Source organism: Corylus avellana, chromosome 8 (assembly GCF_965113065.1).
Source record: "Corylus avellana chromosome 8, dhCorAvel1.hap1.2, whole genome shotgun sequence".
Lineage (NCBI taxonomy): Eukaryota > Viridiplantae > Streptophyta > Magnoliopsida > Fagales > Betulaceae > Corylus > Corylus avellana.
The window spans coordinates 17,376,748-17,398,539 of record NC_142497.1 but is presented as its reverse complement, the minus strand read 5'-3'; the positions used below and the strand labels follow the sequence as shown (position 1 = coordinate 17,398,539).

The window sequence follows — 21,792 nt, the reverse complement described above, 5'->3', positions numbered from 1 at the left end:
TTTTTTAGAACTTTTTATAAGAAAAAAAAAAAAAGAAAGCTGATGAGACAATTCTCTTTAGCTTTCCATCACAATGCGAACAACTGTCTACGAGGAAACTTCCAAGTAACGTTGCAAAATATCTATGAAGAATTTCCAAGTGCATGCGTGGCCAATTATTTCCAATTCACACTAATTGCTAACTATTTCCAGTCATGGAAGAAGACTAGACTAAAAAAAAAGAAAGAAAGCTGATAAGTCAATTCCCTTTAGCTTTCCATCACAATGCCGACAACTGTCTACGAGGAAACTTCCAAGTAACGTTGCAAAATATCTATGAGGAATTTCTAAGTGCATGCATGGCCAATTATTTCCAATTCACACTTATTGCTAACTATTTCCAGTCATGGAAGAAGACTAGACTCAAGTCTTCTGCAGACTACAAACCAAGAGAGTCAAAAAGTCTGTCAGTGCCATCCAAGTTACCAAAATATTGTGCTTCACTTCCACCTCAAGCCCTCTAGCGCACTCAACCATGGTAATAGAAAGGCCATCCCTTCTCTTCCTCTTGGGTTTTCTGTTGGTGCAGTCATGCATGCATCAGTTGTACTCCCAATCTTTAAGTAATTCTACTGATCAATTAGCTCTCATTGCCTTCAAATCTAACATCACCTCCAGTCCAAACCAAACTCTCTTGGCAGCTAACTGGACCACAACAACAAACATGTGCAACTGGGTTGGGGTCTCTTGTAGCCGGCGCAGGCAAAGAGTGACCGCTTTGAACCTTTCCTACATGGGTCTCGAAGGCACCATTTCTCCTCATATTGGTAATCTCTCATTCCTTGTCTCTCTTGATCTAAGCAACAACTACTTCTTCAGCTTTCTGCCTCATGAGATCAGCCGCCTACACCGCTTGAGAATACTCCGATTGTCATCCAACCTGTTGGAAGGTAATATCCCTCCCACTTTGCATTATTGTCGGAAGCTTCAAGTACTTAGTCTTGCGGAGAATAAATTCAGCGGCGGGCTCCCTTCACAAGTGAGTTATTGTAGAGAGCTTGTAGTGTTATCGCTATCATATAATAAGTTTATTGGAAGCATTCCAAAAGGCTATGGGAGTTTGGAAAAGCTTCAAAAGCTATATCTTGGAGACAACAACTTAAATGGGTCAATCCCCCGAAGCCTTTTCAACAATTCATCTCTTAAAGAAATCTCCTTGACCAACAATTCCTTTTATGGAAATATTCCATTTGATATAGGGCTTTCTTGCCCGAATCTTGAATATGTGGTTTTTGGTATGAACAAATTTAGTGGTCGTATCTCATCTTATCTTTCAAATTGTTCAAAGCTCCTCGTAGTAGATTTTCATACAAACTTACTCTCTGGGCCAATACCCACGAGTCTTGGACGCTTGAAATACCTTCAAGAACTTTATTTGAATAACAATCAGCTTACAGGAGAGTCTTCTGAAGGTCAAGAGCTTAATTTCCTTTCATCTTTATCTAATTGTAGATTTTTGAAAATGCTGTCAATATCTAGGAATCCATTGGATATTACTCTTCCTAATTCCATTGGAAACTTTTCTGTTTATCTTGAATCCATTGTTGCATCCCAAACCCAAATAAGGGGTCATATTCCTATGGAAATCGGTTCCTTGAAAGGCTTGACCTGGCTTCATTTGAGCAGTAACAATTTGAGTGGAAACATACCATCCACGATTGGGGGACTGGAGAGTTTGCAAAAATTGTTTCTTGACCATAATAAGATTGAAGGATCTACTCCCGAAGACATATGTCAGTTAAAGAACTTAGGCGACTTAGATCTCTCAGATAACAAAATCTTTGGATCCATCCCAAATTGCATTGCAAATCTCAGTTATTTGCAATATCTAAACCTTAGTTCTAATAGATTGGAATCATCAATACCATTAAATTTATGGAGCCTTGGAAATCTACAGGTTTTGGACCTATCATTGAATGCCTTTGGTGGATATTTGTCTCCAAACATGAAAAAATCGGATGTTATTGAACACATAGATTTATCTCGAAACCAAATTACTAGAAATATTCCAAGCATCATTGGATCTTTTGAAAGCCTACGTTTTCTTGACTTATCAAAGAACTCATTTCGTGGAGAGATTCCACAATCTTTTGGAGACTTAAAGGGATTGGATATGTTAAACCTCTCATATAATAATCTCAATGGTTCAATTCCCAAGTCTCTTGAGGCACTTTCATATCTCAAGAACTTGAATGTATCTTTCAACGAACTATCTGGAGAGATCCCATCAGGTGGGCCTTTTGCGAACTTCACAGCTGAATCATTTTTAGGAAATAAAGCACTTTGTGGGAATCAATTTTTCGATGTTCCACCTTGTCCAAGTCCGAGCTCCAAAGGATTAAGGGTGAAAGAAATTTTGCTTAAATATGTTCTTCCTGGAATTAGTTCAATTATAATCATTCTAGCACTGGTTTACATGTTGAGAAGACATCGAGAAAGTAATAAGCAAGTTCCAAGTTTACCTAATACATTGTCTGTGTTGGAACATAGAATGATATCATATCAAGAGCTTTGTCGAGGAACAAACAATTTCTGTGAAAGTAACTTGCTTGGAACTGGAGGTTTTGGTTCTGTTTACAAAGGAGTGCTATTTGACGGGACAATTGTTGCTGTCAAAGTTCTAAATTTGCAATTGGTTGGTGCTTTCAAAAGTTTTGATGCAGAATGCAAGGTGTTACAGACAATTAGACATAGGAATCTTGTTAAAGTCATAAGTACATGTTCCAACCTCGAGTTTCGAGCTTTGGTGCTGCAATACATACCGAACGGCAACCTTGAAAGATGGTTATACTCTCACAACTACTGCTTAAATCTGCTTCAAAGAGTAAACATTATGATTGATATCGCATTAGTGTTAGACTATCTCCACCATGGTCAATCAGAACCTGTCGTTCATTGTGACTTGAAGCCTACCAATATCTTGCTGGATGATGACATGGTTGCACATGTTGCTGATTTTGGCATTGCAAAAATTTTAGCCGAAAACAAGGATTTCATATATACCAAAACTCTTGGTACACTCGGCTACATCGCACCAGGTACATGAATTTACTTTTGTTTATTTCATTGCTAAAGGGCTTAATTACTAATAGTGGCTAACATGATGAATGACAAAACTGGGAAATTTCAAGAATAAAGCTAATTAGTAACAGTTCGTAGTGGCTATTTCAAAAAAAAAATGTACATGTCAATTTTTCCGTTTTATATAATCGTTACATTCATATCTGCACTAATAATAAACATTGCACAAATGATTCTTAGTCGATGGATAATTATCTATTTATTTCTTTATGTATTGATTGCTAATTATTCTACAATATGTCAAAAAAGTTTGTATTAAGGAAAATTGTGTTATATACTTTTTGCTAGTTAGGTTAATATAAAGTAATTCAATAAAATCAACGTAGTGTAAGTTTCAATGATGGTCTACAGTTTTGGTTTGACTTGTCTTATGCTCACTTTATACGCATGGATTAGGATCTTCTATTCTCAAATTACAGAATTTAGGTCATTTTTAAGCGTCAAAATGTTTAAAAAATGTCACATGTTATTGAGGCAACCAGAAAGAATTTTTCTCCCAAAAAGCTTCTTCTTCACTTTTGAGAAAACTCTTATTTTGCATAAAACCAAAATACAGTCTTTGGCTCAAACTTTTTTTATAACATAAAAAGCAAGTACTTGATGAAAATATGCTCAATTATTAGCCGTAATATACCACATTTTTAATAGATAAAATTTTCTAAGCCTTTCAATACTTAAAAATAGTTTAAATTTTATAATTTGAGAATCTACATTTTTTTAAAAAAACAATTTAATGGAATCTTGATCCGATTAGCATCTAAGACCAATACCAATTAGGGAAAAATACACTTTACAATCCTGAACTATCCACTCAATTGCACTTTTAACCTCTAATGTTTAAAAAGAGACATTTTACCCCCCCCCCCCCCCAAAGTATTCGACATAATTGACACTTGATCTCTATGAAGTACACTTTACTCCTCCCAAGTATTTTGAGTTGACACTTTACCCCTCCCCTCCCCCAAAAAAAAAAAAAAAAACTAGTTACTTCGGAAGGAAATGTCAACTTAAGGGGATAAAGTGTACTTCATAAGGTCAAGTGTCAATGTTAGATACTTTGGAGGGAGTAAAATGTCACTTTTTAAACATTATGGTTAAAAGTACAAATAGATGGATAGTTTAGGGAGTAAAATATATTTCCCCTACAAATTAATTCAAAGTCAGACAAACACGTGTAACAACAATATATGCACGTATAAAGGTCTATTTATATTTGGGTTGAAACAGTCTATTTTTGCCATGTAAATCTATTTTTACTTCTATAAATAATTACCAAAAAGGGAACATTGTCATTGTGATGCATTAAGCATAACAATTATTCCCAACAGTAAAATTCAGCACATAAAGCATATGGATTCACCAAAAGTTGTTCATGGCATAATTATAATTCTTTTTCAAGGAATCTGGTACGTAGTATTGTGTTTGTGTATAATAAAAGCTTATATTTGCAAAATACTTTTTTTTTAAAAGATATGTGGATTACTTTTTTATTTTTTTATTACTAACTTAAGGCCTGCTTGAAAATTGCGAGTGTTGACAGAGTATGGTTCTGAAGGAAAAGTGCTCATCAAATGCGATGTTTATAGTTATGGTATAATATTGTTGGAGATGATAACAAGGAAGAAACCTACTGACGACATGTTTGTAGGAGGATTGACTTTGAGACAATGGATAAATGAATCATTTCATGGCAGAATAATGGAAGTTGTGGATGACAGTTTATTAAGAATAGAACATGGAAGAGACATAATTGCCATTGAGAGTATTTTTTCGTCCATAATAGAATTAGGCTTAAAGTGTTCTGAAGAATTACCTGATGAGAGAATCAACATCAAGGACGTGCTTCTCAAGCTTAACAAAATCAAATTGGCACTTTCTGAAAACAGAAACAACAGGGGTGTTTGATATCTTTGATATGGGTATTGCATGGTTTATCTTTTTGCTTTTATAAGTACTTACAAGTGGCATGTAATAACTTTATATGACTTTTCATGTTTATGCAAATGGTTTGGGATTTTCTAGCATCTTCTTTCTCCCTATGCTACTTCATTGAGATTATTACCTATTTCGTTCCACATATATAGAACACTAAAGAGCTGCATACTAACATTCATTTACTTTAAGGGATATGGGTACAAGAGAACATTCAATCAGGGTCGACTCCTTGGTTAGGCCAATTAGGTCACCGCCTAAGAAGGCATTTTATGGCCTCTGCAAAATTTGAAATAAAAAAATTTGATGGTTAGAATAATTTCAGTCTTTGGCGTATTGATAAGCGCTGAATGTTGCACATTCAAGCCCCTTAATTTGCATATGTTACTTCCTTAGCGTTGTTATTTGTTTGATTTTGTTTTGTTTTTGTGTTTTCAGGTGTTTAATAAAAATACAAGAAAATCGTTGATTTTGGGTTCAAAATGTAATTTAAGCACTGTAGCGACACTGTAGCAATTTTACTGTAGCTACAGTGCGCCAGAGGCAAAACAGACTCCGAAATTGAGAAGGAAAGTTTTTCTAGGTCTCCCAATCCGACTGGGAGACTGAATTACGATTTTTTTGGGATTCCTAGGGCTTTTAGGGTTTTCCTAATCCCTATAAATAGGCCTCTAAACATTTAGAAAAAACACACCACTTCCTAGAGTTAGAAATCAAAAAATTGTCTTTGGAGCTTAGAAGATCATGAGCGGCTAAACCCCTTCGTGGGGTGTTGATGTAACCCTATCCAAACACAATGGTTTGATTGTATTTAATTTCTAGATTTTCAATTTATGTATGTTGATTGTATAACTATGAGGATTGCTACAATTGATTTCTATTCTTCATATTAAATGCAATTGTTCTTAAATTCCAAAATCAATATTTGTGAAATTCTTCTCTTGTCTTAGAAAGTATTTTACTTTTATTGATTTCAAATCATTCTTATTTTCTGTGATTATGAGGATGATGGTTATACAATGGGTTTAATTGACATATGATCAATAGGATTTGATAGGCCATGCCTAGGGAAGACGGATTATACTACACCCTAGTTTAGTGTAATTTAGGTAGACAGTCCGTGCCAACCGAAGATGGGTTACACTTATTCATTGATTGTATGTATCTTGTTAAAGAATTTGATAATTTATACCTAGGGAAGACGGGTCGTACCACATCTTAGTGGTTAGGTGGACAATCCGTGCTAACCGAAGATAGATTATGCTTATTCTTTAATAAGGTAGTTTCTTGTTTATTTATAACATCCATAGAATGAATTTCTGGGATTGATTATGATTAACCTTTGTTGTGCGGATAGAGGTGAAGTCAATACCCTACGCTCTCTCTTATTTTAAATCTCTTTTATTTTCATGCACTTTAGTTTTAAAGAAAATCAAATCAAATATCTTTTTAATTAAGTTAATTTTAATCTTTTGAATTTGATAACAAAACCCCTGCAGTCCTTGAGGTTCGACACCCTCTTTATAGCCGTATCCTACAAAGATTCGTCTTACTGCGAGTGGTTATTTTTATAATTGATATTTTTGGTCACAAAAATACCACATCACGTATCAAGACGCGTTCTTTAATGGGGCAACAAGGTTTGGGGAAGATTTTGGATGGCAAGGTGCCATCATCAAGGGAGGAGTGTTTCCTGTCGCATCTATATTATTTTAGTGCTTTTGGAAGCATCATGTATATTATAGAGTGCATCTGTCCAGATGTTTCACATGCAGTTAGTGTTGTCAATCTTAGAAAGGTTTACTGGCCAGCAATAAATTTGATATTCTATTATTTACATGGTGCTACAGATGTTGCAAGAGACGTCATGAGGAGATTCGCATTGAGGACTTGATGAAATTCAACTCAAGGTGAAGTTTGTTGTGGTGTGACTTGATTTCTCAAGTCAATTCGATGGGGCCATGCACTATCTCTTTTTTTTTTTTCTCTTGGTTTGGTTTTACATGATTTGCTGACTTAGAGCTCCTATTCCATATTGGTGTTAGACTCCTAATACAAGTGGGATTCAGTGCTGTCCTACTCCTACCCATGTTTGGCTTCTCTACAACCGACTTTGATCCTTACAAAATGAGTTTTGCCCAACGTGAAGAGGTGTGACAAGGAGAAAAATTAGAAGCCACCTATCTCATTAGGGTTTTTTCACTTTGTTGTGCCTTGGCACTTAGAGAAGAAAAGAATTTTCTTTTTCAATTTTTCTTTTTTGTGTGAGAGTGAGATTTAGGTGTATTGTGATTTGAGTTTCGAGTGATTTTCTCCCCGTTATCTTTATACTCCATCTCTTATTAGTGAATTTCCTCCGGATTGTCTCCACCAATGGATGTAGGTTTGTTAAGCCGAACTACTTAAATCTCGATGTTGTGTGTGATTGATCTATTTTCTATTCTGCTCTTTTTTGCTTCTTTAGGATCCTGTATTTTTAATTCCGTGCACAACAATTTAAAAAGAATTAAAAATAAATAAAAATAAAAAGCTAAAAGGCCTCAAGAAAAAGTCTAAAAGAAGGTAATGTAACATCTTAAAACACCCACTTTCTTTCTATATTTCTTTGTTTGTTTGTTTGTTTGTTTGTTTTTTTTTTTTTTTTTTCTTTCATCACTTCTAATATTTTGCTTCTTGCTTCTATCATTCTTGGTTGCTTTAGTATTTTATCATTCTCTAAATGGATCTAATTAGAATCCATGTCATACATTTGGTTTTTATTATATAACCTCAAATAATCTATTACTCTAAACCAAAATGTTAAAAGAATATAATAACAACAAACATAATTTTTTTTTTTAAAAAAAAAAATTGTTAGAAATTTCAAAAACTCGTTTTGACACTACTATCTGTTTAAAAACTTTCAAGTAAGGATATTGAACTTTCGATTTCTTTTAATTATTCTATTTCATTAAGATTTTTCGTTTAATCTTATCAAAATGCTCAAAATACCAATTTTTATAGAAAAAAAAAATTGCAAAGATGTTGCAATTTTTTTTTTTTTTTTATGAAAAAAATAAACTTCTAAATCCTTACAATTTTTTATTTTATTTTTTTATAATAAAAAAACATAAGTATTTTAAGAATTTTGACAAAATTTAATGAAAAAAATTTAACATAATAAGGTAATTGAAAGAAATTGAAAGTTAAATACTCTTAATTGAGAGTTTTTGAACTTTAATGATACTTTCAAAAAGCGTAGAAGTTTTGAAGGTTTCGTGTAATTTTTTCAAAATTTTTTCAATCTAATTTATAAATTTATTATATATCCTTTAGCATTTAAAAAACATAATTTTTTAATTAGTATTGTTAAATATATTAGAGAGCGAAAGAATGAGAAAAAGAAGAAAGAGAGCATAAGCATATAATGGATTACATTGTATATTATCTTTTATGTGATGATATGTTTACATAGCTGTCTATTTATAGAGAAAAAAGAAGTAGTGAACAAAAAATCCTATACTTTAATCCTAGAAACATATAAGATAACATAATAAAATAGAATAATATCAAACATTCTAACCGTATATCAGAGGAACATGATTTTTAATACAACTATTAAAAGTCTATTAGAAACAATTAGAGTAGACTGCCACGTTAGGGTGCAAGGGTGGGGCAGTGGGAGTCAAACGTGAAGCACAGGTAGCATTTCTCTATCAAAAAACCATTTCACCTCCTACTATTTCCTTTTTCTTTTTCTTTTTCTTTTTTTGTTTTCTTTTTAATAAAATTTCACCCCCTACTTGATAAATCATAGTCCTTAAAAAAAAAAAAAATTAATCTCAATTTAAATTATAATTTTATGAGCTAATTGTAACTCCATTAATCCACATGGACGCTTATGTGTCAATATATATATATATATATATATATATATATATATATATAAAAGAGATAATTTATGTCATTATTTTTTTATTTTATTTTATAAATTTAATAAATCGATCATTAAATTTGTGTATCAGTTAAATTTTCTGCGAAGACGGTTTAAAAATAGTTGAAATAAGAATGAATTATATATATATATATATATATATAACAAAGTAATTAACTGAAAAAAACAAAAAAACAAAAACAAAGTAATTAAGGAAGCGAAGAATTAGTAGTAACTAGACCTGATAAAATGATGTTTCGTTTGAGATATTCAAGCAAGACTTTGTCTCCCAGTGATCGGATGCATCTTGCCGGATCTCAACTGTGTCGAAACGAAAACCCGCCAGCGAACCCACAAACTCTGCATGCACGACACGCGCCCCCCTCACTTCTCTCCCTCACCTCTTCTTAAACCCCTCTACGGCTCTACCCATCACAGAAACCGCCACAGAGAAAGTCTGCGAGAGTTTGAGAGAAGAAGCGGAGGAGAAAAATGGGAAGCAGAGCAGCCCTTTTCGTCTTAATACTTTTACTGTGCTATGGATTGGCAATGGCTGTAAGTTTTGTTGAAGACGAACACTGGAGGCGTGAGAAGGAAGGGGTGGAGGAAGACTGGAGGCGGAAGAGGGAAGAGAGGGAAAGGGGGAGGGAGAGGGAAGAAACAGAGGAGGAGGAGGAAACAGAGGATTGGTTCTTGCTTCAAGACTCGAAGGATGTGGTGAAGACCGATGCAGGGGAGATGAGAGTGGTGAGGCGCCTTGGAGGAAGGATTCTGGATAGGCCCATGCATATTGGATTTATCACCATGGAGCCCAAGTCTCTGTTCATCCCTCAGTACTTAGACTCCAGTTTGATTCTCTTCATCCGCAGAGGTACTATTTGATGTCTCTCTGTTTCTCCTGACATGTTTTTCTTTTTAATTTTTTGGTATTTAAATATTAATCAAATAATAAACTCGTGATTTCATATCAAATTAATCTTGATTTGTTGCAGGGGAAGCGAAGATTGGATATATATACAAAGATGCTCTGGCGGAGAGGCGATTGAAAACAGGGGACGTTTACCGGATTCCAGCCGGTTCGGCTTTCTACTTGGTGAACACAGGGGAGGGGCAGAGGCTTCACATTATCTGCAGCATTGACACTTCTGAGAGCTTGGGCCTTCGCACTTTCCAGGTTACCTTCAATTTTCCAGTTTCTCTTTCTTTCAATCTATCTTATGATTTTTGAAAATGGAGTTTTCGCCTTTGCAGTCTTTCTTCATTGGTGGAGGATCCTACCCAACATCTGTTCTTGCTGGATTTGATCGGGAAACGCTTTCGCATGCATTTAACGTAAGAAATCAAAACTTCTTTAGCCGAAATGATTAGATTGTAATACTAAAATACATGCAACTTCCATGGCAGGTTTCATACTCACAACTCAGAGAGATCTTGAGCAGGCAACGGGAGGGTCCCATCGTGTACGTGGAAAATTCTCGTTCGCCAAGCGTGTGGGCGAAGTTCTTGCAAATGAAACAGCAAGACAGACTGCAACAGCTCAAGAAAATGGTGCCGGACGACTTCCAGGAAGAACCTGTTCATCGTCAAGAAGAGCTAACCTGGTCGTGGAGAAAGCTCTTGAATTCGATGTTGGGAAAGGAAACCAAGAGAAGCGACGACAAGGGCACCGAAAAATCGCCGGACTCCTACAACCTCTACGACAGACGCCCCGATTTCAGCAACAACTATGGAGCGTTGCTCTCGATGAATCTGATTATGACCCTCTCAAACACTCCGGAATTGGCGTTTATCTCGTCAATCTCACTGCGGTAATCCATTTTTCTACTTTTTTACTTCATTATATTACTTGATTCAAAAACCCAACATGAAATCCAAAATGGTTCAAATAAGGGGCAGACCAAATTTAACCTATATTACGTTTATATTCTTTTTCTATTAGCCATTTTCCTCGCATCTCGTTTTGGAATATGATGAAAATATATGCTTTTATATATATTTTTAGTGATTATTTTACAGTTATTTAGGTTTATAATATTTATTTGTAATACTATATTTCTTTAACTTTATAGACAGTGTTTAGTTTATTTTGCTAATGGTTTATATTATTGTGCTTGTGAAGAGATTAAATTTAAAAATTCATCCCCGGCACCTAAAATCCTGGTTCACCCCAGGTCAAATTATAATAGTCTTTGTATTACAGGGAGCAATGATGGCGCCGCATGTGAATCCTACTGCAACAGAGTACGGCATTGTGTTAAGAGGATCTGGAACGATACAGGTTTTGTATCCGAATGGAACATCTGCCATGAACGCTAAGATAACGGAAGGGGACGTGTTCTGGGTGCCAAAATATTTCCCCTTCTGCCAAATCGCATCAAGAACTGGTCCATTTGAGTTCTTTGGATTCACGACGTCGGCAAGGAAGAACCGACCGCAGTTTTTGGTGGGTGCGAGCTCGGTTCTCCAGACCATGCTAGGCCCCGAGCTCGCCGCCGCATTCGGTGTCGACGAGGAAAGACTACGGGAGGTCGTTGATGCTCAGCAAGAGGCTGTTATACTGCCGTCGACTTGGGCGGCGCCACCGGACGACAGGAAGAAGAAGATGTTTGCGAGGATGCCAAGGATCATCAAGAGCTTTAGGAATGATATGATTTTGGGTTTTGATTAGAATGCTACGTAAGAAATTCCATTTAAAGTATGTCTCTTATGTCACATATATTACGGTACGGTGTTTAGTAATTTATTCCAATTAAAGTTTATTGTGTAAAATCAAATATTCTGAATTAAATTACTGATTTAATTCTTGTGGAACAAGTATTTGATTTTATTACGGATTTTATTTTGTGGAATCAATTAGCTATATTGATTTGATTTTTATTCCTTGATGGGAGGAATAATTAAGGTAATAGCTCTAATTGAGGGTCCCCTGACCTACCTATAAATAAGACCTGTGTATTCCATCAATTGACACTCACTGGTAGGCATAGGTCAGAAGAACCTCTCAATATTTTTTGTTTTCCAGATTTGTTTCTGTGAAGCTGTTCTTCAATTGGCTTGAGCAAAAGCATGGCTAGAAGTATTTATATAATTATTCATTCCGCTGCTAATTTTATTGTCAATTAGCATTTAATTATATATTGAATTCTTACATGTGGTATCAGAGCCTCCTCTATGCCATATTTGCTCAGTTTAATTTTTGAGATGTGTCTGCTATAAAATTATAATTTTGTTTCAACAATATTTTATTTTGTTTATTGATTATTGAAACAAAAATATGGTGAGGAGCATAAAGTATGGAACCCACGGCCATGTTGATATATATTTTGTTTTGTTTTATTTCTATTGAAATTAAATGAAAGGCCATAACCACTTACTATTTTGTTTATGACCAAATTGCCCCCTCTCTTGTTTCTGTGAAACTTGGAACAAAACGTGGAGATAGCCGAAAGAGAAGCCAGCCAAAAGAATATCCACCACCCACCGGAACCAGAACTTACCGGTTTCCCCACAGCAGCGGCGTTGGCCGCATAAAGTGAGTGCTGGCTGCCCGATGAGGACCGCCGGAGGCTCAAAGCAGCGGCAGCCCTGTACGGGCTGCCTGTGGGTAACAGCCGATCGTCTGCTGCCGTCAGTGGCGCTTTGCAGAATACAGCCGTGGAGGAAACCCCATACAGGGCCGCTGTGATGGAAAGAAACGGCAGCCCTATACGGCTGCCGAACTTCTGGCCGGAACGGTGGCTGTTCACCGGGCTTTTCCCCAAAAAAAAAAAAAAGAGGGCGGCGGCAGCCCACGCGGCGGCTAAGGAACCGGGTTGGACTTAAGGTTTTCGGGTAGGGTTTTTTAACCCATAAGGAAACCGGATCAAGTAAGCCCAATTCAGTTAAAAAAAAAAAAAAAAAAGGCATGGGTAATTAATTGGGCTGACCCTTAACCCAATAAGGTGGCCCAACCCGATAAAGAAAGCAGATCCAATCCAATGGCCCATTCGGATTTAAAAAAAAAAAAAAAAAAAGGGGGAAGGAAAATGATTTGGGCTTATAGGGTTTAGAACTTCGGTTCTTAAGGTATAAAAGGCCTAAGGCTACTTTTAAGACCAGTAGGCTATGCAGATTATTATGTGCTATTGTTACATTTTTTATTTTTGTTATGATTTAAAGTGTTCAGTATTAAATTATTGTTTATTTAATACATGAACTTAAGGATATATTTATTCTTTTAATTGTTTAAATATAAATTGCTTGATGCCTGGACCTGAGAATAATTAACTAAGCCACATATGTTGGTAAATGTTTATGGTACTATCCAAAATTGTAATCGAAAAGCTCTGGCAAGGCAAGTCTTAGGACTTAAGTGTGCCATTGTGCGCCCCCTCACTTATCTGGGACACTATCCGGTTGTACTTTGAAAAAATACTGTTTACCCACTAACATGATGGTTTTGTCTTTTATTCTTGGGAACTTTATTTGTGGCATCTATACAGTTATTGGATGTTAATGAAGTAGTGATTATCATAATAATTTTGGGAGAGCCACAGCATCCCAATTTTATAATGATAATTACATCAAGATCATATATGTGAACTTCATAAGGAAAATTAACATCCTGTTGTAATTAATTCATAAATTTAATTACTAATCCCCACAGGGACGTTATTATTTTTATGATTTAATTAGAATAAGATAATAAATTTAACTTTAAAAATAAAATTTCTCTTAGGCCCACAGGTACAAAGAATTTTATTTATTAATGTTAAATTTATTAGTTCTATTAAAGAGTAAATTTCATGCGTGATGCAACCTTTGCCCATAGGTAGGTTGAAATTTACTATTAAATTAGCATTGGTTGATTTAAATAAATTCGATGTTAATGAAGTCATAATTGTCATAATAATTTTTTGGGAGAGCCACAGCATCCCGATTTTATAATGATAATTGTATCAAGATTATATACATGAACTTCATAAAGAAAATTAACATCGTGTTGTAATTAATTCATAAATTTAATTTGCCAATCCCCACAGGGACGTTTTTATTTTTATGAGTTAATTAGAATAAGATAGTAAATTTAACATTGAAAATAAAATTTCTCTTAGGCCCACAAGTACGGAAAATTTTATTTATTAATGCTAAATTTATTAGTCTTATTAATAAAGAGTAAATTTCATGCGTGATGCACCTTTGCCCACAGGTAGGTTGAAATTTACTATTAAATTAACATTAGTTAATTTAAATAAGGTTATTTCATAGCATTAAAGTATATAATTTTTCTTGGTTACTGGATGTATTCCTACTGCTTTAATTATTAGTATTTTATGTTCCAATAATTCCTAGTGGTAATTTTTCCTGACTAAAAAGAAAAATGTGCTTTTCACTTTGAGGTGTTTGGAGACTGAATTGGCGTTTCGTGTGGACGAATCACCTTCTCCCACGGAATCAAGTACGCCACATGAGATTATTAAACATGAACGATTGTAGTGATTTAAATCACTTAAGTTTCAACGTTCATGAAATCTCATATCAAGGAAAGCATTAGGGTTTTATTTCTTAGTGTTTTAGGGCCAAAGAAAGGTCATTGAGGAACATTTAGTGAGTTCCAATAAGGCTTTGGCCTGCACCCTAATAGAAAAGCTTTAAAGTAAAACCTTTTACAGTTTCAAAATGTGCTTAAGCACATTATGAAAATGAAGGACATAACAGCTCATAATAAAGTCCCTAAAGGTTGAGTTTTTGAGTCATTATGGTCAATTTTATTCTCTCATCTAAATATGATGTTTTTTCAAATATCTTGTGGCACACATAAGGATAACTGATCAATTAAGGAACTTCTGATCATGTGTGTTCAAGAAGATGAGAGATTAAGACATGAGAATCCAAAAAGTTACTCATGTTAAGGGAAAGACCTTTATAGGCAATCATGTCCAATAGTTGATGAATGAAAACAATGTGCCAACAAAGTATTATGGCAATTAAGATACTTGTTTCTCTTACACTAAGGAAAATTATGGGCATATAAAGAATGATTGCTTAAAGTATCATAAATGACTTGAAATAAAGGTAATCTCATACACCTAGTGTGTCATGAATCTCTTTTATTGACTCCCCTAAGGACTATGTGGATTGAATTTGGTTTAGCGGTCCACGTTGTCAACATAATGCAAGGTTTTCTAAATAATACTTGTTTACAATTGGAGGTTGTTGGGATCTATAGATTAATTTTAAAAATTCAGTTATGTCATTTTGACCTTAATAATGTTTTTTATATATTCCACAATTCTTTTAGAAATTTAATTTCTATTTTAGTTTGTTAAAATCAAGTTTGAATATTGTTAAAATTTTTGGGTGAAATATTAAATTAATGGTCTATTTAAAATTGATCTAGATCCCAATTTGTTTTTTGGAAAATTAATCCCTGCATATAAATGTTGACATAAAACAGAGTCTTATGAATGAGAAAATCTTCTATGTTATGGCATTGGAGATTGGAATATATCTCTATAAAGAATAAAATGTCGATAAATGATAGAGTTTTATGACTCTTGAATTTTACTACCTTTGGTATTTATGTGGACTGCATTAAAGAAAAGTAGACCAACTATACCAATAAAGGTGCCAACAAAAGGATTTTTGAAATTTTTAAGATCATGTACAAGTGTAACCTTTTTTATACTTCTTGCCTAAATGGTTAGAGATATTATATCTCTTTCGGTAATAACCATATAAGGTTTATGTATCTCTATCTTCTAAATCATAAGGTTGAGGCATTAAATGCTTTCAATACTTATAAGGTAGAAGTAGAGAAACAGAACAAAACAAAAGTCAAGATCGTAAGATCTGATAGAGGCAGATAGTATTATGGTAGGTACACGAAAAGGGGACATGAAATGTAATGTTCTATTCTCCTAATGGAGTGAAGCCTTGAAAACCGCTGTGTATACATTTAACTCGATTCCATTCAGAGTTGTCCATAAGACACCTAAATTAAGGAATGAATGAAATCAAGTTCAAATTGTTTACACATATGGGGTTGTCTTGCTATAGTGAGGATTTATAATCCACACCTAAGGTAATTAGCTTCAAAGACAACTAGCAGAATTTTATAGGTTATACAGTAAACTCCAAGGGGTTTAGGCTTTATTGTTCTTCATTTAGTCCTAGAATTGTTGAGTCTAATATTCAAAATTTCTAGAGGACACTGAACTTAGTAGGAGTGCTTATCCTCAAGGGATTGAATTAGAGGAAGCACAAGAGTTGACTGAAGCCCTTCACATGAAGGGTGTTTGATTGTGCTTAAGAAAAATCAAATTGATTATCTTCAAGCACAATCGGTTTTAGAACAGCCAACTCATAAGGAACAAGTTCAGAATGAACCTACTCAGACTTTGTCAAAAGTAAATGAAGTAGGATTAAGAAGATTCTCTAGAATAAGGAGACCAACAATCTCTAGTGATTATGTTGTATACTTCCAGGAGTCTGATTTTTATGTCGGACCTAAGGACGATCCAAAATTTGCTTTCACATCTTTTTGGGTGGAGATAACTTCACATTGTGTTTCAATGCCATGAAGGAGGAGATGAAATCTTTGGCTAAAATTCAAGTCTGCAATTTTGTTGACTTACCAAAGGGAGTTGTAGCCATAGGCTGCAAATGGGTTTATAAAACCTAAAAGGATGCTTCCGGGTAATGTTGAACGATATAAAGCTAGACTTGTAGCCAATGATCTCATTCAAAAGGAGAGCATTGATTATCATGATATGAGTATCTCATTTTGTTTTAGAGCTATATCAAAAGGATGTAAAAAACAATTTTCCTAAATAAGGATCTTAAGGAAGAAATGTACATAAGACAACTTAAGGGGTTTTATTAATAACAGTCAGAAAGCTTGCAAATTAAGGATATCTATTAATGGACTAAGATAGGCCTCTCACTAGTGGTATATAACACAAGGTTGTTACCTCATATAGGTTTATTAAGAACCTTGTTAATCATTGAATATACCTTAAGGTTAGTGGGAGTAAAGTTACATTTCTTTTAGTCCTGTATATAGATAATATTTTGCTTGCAAGCATTAATTTAGGTTTGCTACATAAAGTTCCTCTCACTAAAGTTTTGGGAGAGATTCAGAATGAAGAACTATGAATCGTCAGTAGCACCTATTATTAAAGGGGATAATGTCCCAAAATGTATTGGAACAAAGGCAAATGAAAAATATTTCATATGTATGCACAGGTCTAACATTGAAATAGCAGTTGGACTATTGGGTCAATATAGTATTATGGAATATGCAATGAACCAATAACTACAATTTAACCTAAAAATACACTTACCATTTGGTAGTGTTTATTCAGGTTTGATTTTTGCTAAATGTGTAGATAGTAGAGAATCAACTTCAATATATATATACTGAAGATGCAGTAAGCAGACTATAGTTGCTACATCTACCATGAAAGCAAAGGTCATTACATGCTGTGAATTAATTACACAGGCATTATGGTTGAGACATTTTTGTCAAGGTCTCAAAATTGTCGATTTTATAGTTAGACCCATAAAGATCTTCTGAGTTAATTCTACTATAGTTATTTTTCTAAGAATAAACTGAGTAGAAGCAGAAGTATGTATATCGACATAAAGTATCACTATGAAAGAGAACATTAAGTGACAATAAGTGTCTATTAAGCATATAAGTGTTGAATTAACGATTGCGGATCCCATGACTAAAGGTTTACCGGTAAAAGAAAGTATAAAGTCATGTGGAATATATGAGATTCATTAATTCATTTGTACTTAGTTTCTCTTTAATTGGTCTATAGACATAAAGGTTATGTTATAAAGATTTTTGTGCGCATATATATCATTCTTATCCGTGGGGATAAAATTAAAGTTGGACCCGAATGACTTATAGGAAGTTCATTCATAAAGTACATTATCCATAAGGTACTCATTTAGGGAAGTATTGCACATTGTGATACATGGAAGGGACAGCTTATCATATAAAAGCTTTACCGCCATGATTCGTGTGTGGTATTCCTTGAATGAGTGGGAGAATTCCATGAATGGTTGGAATAAATAAAGTATTGGCCATACCATAGAATTGAACACCATAAGGAATTTATGTGTCATAAGGGCCAAGTGGGAGAATGTAAGAAATTTCATTTAAAGTATGTCCCTTATGTCACATATATTATTGTAATTATAAAATATATATAATTACGGTGTTTAGTAATTTATTCCAATTAAAGTTTACTGTGTAAAATCAAATATTTTGAATTAAATTACTGATTTAATTCTTGTGGAACAAGTATTTGATTTTATTACGGATTTTATTTTGTGGAATCAATTAGCTGTATTGATTTGATTTTTATTCCTTGATGGGAGGAATAATTAAGGTAACAGCTCTAATTGAGGGTCCTCTGACCTACCTATAAATAAGGCCTGTGTATTCCATCAATTGGCACTCACTGGTAGGCATAGGTCAGAAGAACCTCTCAATATTTTTTGTTTTCCAGATTTGTTTCTGTGAAGCTGTTCTTCAATTAGCTTGAGCAAAAGCATGGCTAGAGGTATTTATATAATTATTCATTTTGCTGCTAATTTTATTGTCAATTAGCATTTAATTATATATTGAATTCTTACATGCTAGTGTTAGTTAAAGCTATTCTATCTATTCAGCTTTTTTTTTTTTTGGTGGCTTTTCTTCTCACTCTGGTTCTTCTTCCTCTTCGTTTATGTTAGAGTTTGTTCATGACCTTCATGAAGTACACTTTACTCTCCTCAAGTATTTTGAGTTGACACTTTATCTCCAAAAAAAAAAAAAAAAAACTAGTTACTTCGGAGGGGTAAAGTGTCAACTGAAGGGGGGTAAAGTGTATTTCATGGGGTCAAGTGTCAATGTCAAATATTTTGGGGAGTAAAGTGTCACTTTTTAAACATTGAGGTTAAAAGTGCAAATTGGTGAATAGTTCAGGGGGTAAAATATATTTATCCTACAAATTAATTCAAAGTCAAACAAACACGTGTAGCAACAATATATGCACGTTTATATTTGGGTTGAAACAGTCTATTTTTGCCATGTAAATCTATTTTTATTTCTATAAATAATTACCAAAAAGGGAACATTGTCATTGTGATGCATTAAGCATAACAATTATTCCCAACAGTAAAATTCAGCACATAAAGCATGTGGATTCACCAAAAGTTGTTCATAGCATAATTATAATTCTTTTTCAAGGAATCTGGTACGTAGTATTGTGTTTGTGTATAATAAAAGCTTATATTTGCAAAATACCTTTTCTTTTCTTTTTTTGTTAAGATATGTGGATTGCTTTTTTATTTTTTTTATTACTAACTTAAGGCCTGCTTGAAAATTGCGAGTGTTGACAGAGTACGGTTTTGAAGGAAAAGTACTCATCAAATGCGATGTTTATAGTTATGGTATAATATTGTTGGAGATGATAACAAGGAAGAAACCTACCAACGACATGTTTGTAGGAAGATTGACTTTGAGACAATGGATAAATAAATTACTTCCTGGCAGAATGATGAAAGTTGTGGATGACAGTTTATTAAGAATAGAACATGGAAGAGACATAATTGCCATCGAGAGTATTTTTTCGTCCATAATAGAATTAGGCTTAAAGTGTTCTGAAGAATTACCTGATGAGAGAATCAACATCAAGGACGTGGTTCTCAAGCTTAACAAAATCAAATTGGCACTTTCTGGAAACAAAAACAACAGGAGTGTTTGATATCTTTGATATGGGTTTTGCATGGTTTATCTTTTTGCTTTTATAAGTACTTACAAGTGGCATGTAATAACTTTATATGACTTTTCATGTTTATGCAAATGGTTTAGGATTTTCTAGCTTCTTCTTCCTTAGCCTTTTATCATCTTCTTTCTCCCTATGCTACTTCATTGAGATTATTACCTATTTCGTTCCACATATATTGAACACTAAAGAGCAGCATATTAACATTCATTTACTTTAAGAATATGTGATTGGATATGGGTACAAGAGAACATTTCAGGGTCGACTCCTTGGTTAGGCCAATTAGGTCACAGCTTAAGGCATTTTATGGCTTATGTAAAATTTATATTAAAGTTTGGGTTCTTTATTTTGTGGGATGGCTTCTGCAAAATTTGAAATAGAAAAGTCTAATGGTTAGAATAGTTTCAGTCTTTAGCATATCAAGACGCGTTCTTTAATGGGGCAACAAGGTTTGGAGAAGATTTTGGATGGCAAGGTGCCATCATCAAGGGAGGAGTGTTTCATGTCGCATCTATATTATTTTAGTGCGTTTTGGAGCATCATGTATGCTATGGAGTGCATCCGTCCAGATGTTTCACATGCAATCAGTGTTGTTAATCCTAGCAAGGTTTACTGGCCGGCAGTGAATTTGATATTCCGTTATTTACAGGGTGCTACAGATGTTGGCTCGGTTTTTGACAAAGACAATGGTATCGGTTCCAATCTCATTGGGTATGTCAATTCAGATTATGCTGGTAATCTGGTTGTGACACGAGGAGATATCATATTGAAGAAAATTGCCTTTGAGGAAAATTCAGTGGATATGTTGACTAAGCCAATTCCGGTTCTCAAGTTCAAAAGGTGCTTGGACTTAATTGTTGTTTGGAGCTTGTGATTGCCCATGTGGGTGTTGGAGGAACGTCATGAGGAGATTCGCGTTTGAGGACTTGATGCAATTCAAGTCAAGGTGGAGTTGTTGTGGTGTGACTTAATTTCTCAAGTCAATTCGGTGGGGACAATGCACCATCTCTTTTTTTCTCTTGGTTTGGTTTTACATGATTCGCCGACTTAGAGCTCTTATTCCATATTGGTGTTGGACTCCGAATACAAGTGGGATTCAGTGTTGTCCTACCGCTACCCAAGTTTGGCTTCTCTGCAACCGACTTTGATCCTTACAAAAGGAGTTTTGCCCATTTGAAGAGGTGTGACGAGGAGAAAAATTAGAACCCACATATCTCATTAGGGTTTTCTCACTTTGTTGTGCCTTGTGGCACTTAGAGAATAAGAGAATTTTATTTGTCAATTTTTCTCTCTTTTGTATTTTTCTTTTTTGTGTGAGAGTGAGATTTAGGTGTATTGGGCTTTGAGTTTTGAGTGATTTTCTCCCCGTTATCTTTGTACTCCATCTTTTATTAGTGATTTTTTTCCGGATCGTCTCCGCTAGTGGATGTAGGCTTGTTAAGCCGAACTACTTAAATCTTGGTGTCGTGTGTGATTAATCTATTTTCTATTCTGCTCTTTTCTGTTTCTTTAGGATCCTGTATTTTTAATTCCGTACACAACAGTTTAAAAAAAATAAAAATAAATAAAAATAAAAAGCTAAAAGGCCTCAAGAAAAAGTCAAAAAGAAGGTAATGTAACATCTTAAAACTCCATTTTCTTTCGATATATATATATATATATATATATATATATATATATATATATATATATATATATATATTCTTTCATCACTTCTAATATTTTGCTTCTTGCTTCTATCATTCTTGGTTGCTTCAGTATTTTATCATTCCCTAAATGGATCTAATTAGAATCCATGTCATACATTTGGTTTTTATTATATAACCTCAAATAATCTATTACTCTAAACCAAAATGTTAAAAGAATATAATAACAACAAACATAATTTAAAAAAAAAATTGTTAGAAATTTCAAAAACTCATTTTGACACTACTATCTGTTTAAAAACTTTCAAGTAAGGGTATTGAACTTTCAATTTCTTTTAATTATTCTATTTCATTAAGATTTTTCATTTAATCTTGTCAAAATGCTCAAAATACCCATTTTTATAGAAGAAAAAAAATA

General features: G+C 34.1%; 2 protein-coding genes across 4 annotated transcripts; both read left to right on the top strand.

The window, feature by feature from the left end:
- Positions 1-503: 503 nt before the first annotated feature.
- On the top strand, positions 504-19,810 carry LOC132164796 (uncharacterized). Of its 3 annotated transcripts, none has more exons than XM_059575360.2 (2): positions 504-3,077; positions 19,343-19,810. In XM_059575360.2, the coding sequence occupies exons 1-2, from the start codon at positions 515-517 to the stop codon at positions 19,705-19,707; spliced, it is 2,928 nt and encodes a 975-aa protein (XP_059431343.2). In that variant the 5' UTR covers positions 504-514; the 3' UTR covers positions 19,708-19,810. The 3 variants fall into 3 exon arrangements, with proteins under 3 accessions (XP_059431343.2, XP_059431344.2, XP_059431342.2); XM_059575361.2 differs by lacking the exon at positions 19,343-19,810 and adding an exon at positions 4,769-5,144; XM_059575359.2 differs by lacking the exon at positions 19,343-19,810 and adding an exon at positions 4,661-5,144.
- On the top strand, positions 9,431-11,687 carry LOC148584209 (vicilin-like seed storage protein At2g28490). Its single transcript, XM_088519252.1, is given in 6 exon segments — positions 9,431-9,836; positions 9,958-10,139; positions 10,217-10,297; positions 10,370-10,688; positions 10,691-10,773; positions 11,166-11,687. Coding segments are annotated over 6 exon segments (1,512 nt in total). The 5' UTR covers positions 9,431-9,457; the 3' UTR covers positions 11,634-11,687.
- Positions 19,811-21,792: the final 1,982 nt, after the last annotated feature.

What these genes read in the sequence shown, in the direction of transcription:
- LOC132164796 (XM_059575360.2), top strand. Translation starts at nt 515, where the DNA reads ATGGTAATAGAAAGGCCATCCCTTCTCTTCCTCTTGGGTTTTCTGTTG. An exon ending in ACTCGGCTACATCGCACCAG is followed by an intron (nt 3,078 to 19,342) that starts GTACATGAATTT and finishes GAGTGTTGACAG; the next exon opens with AGTACGGTTTTGAAGGAAAA.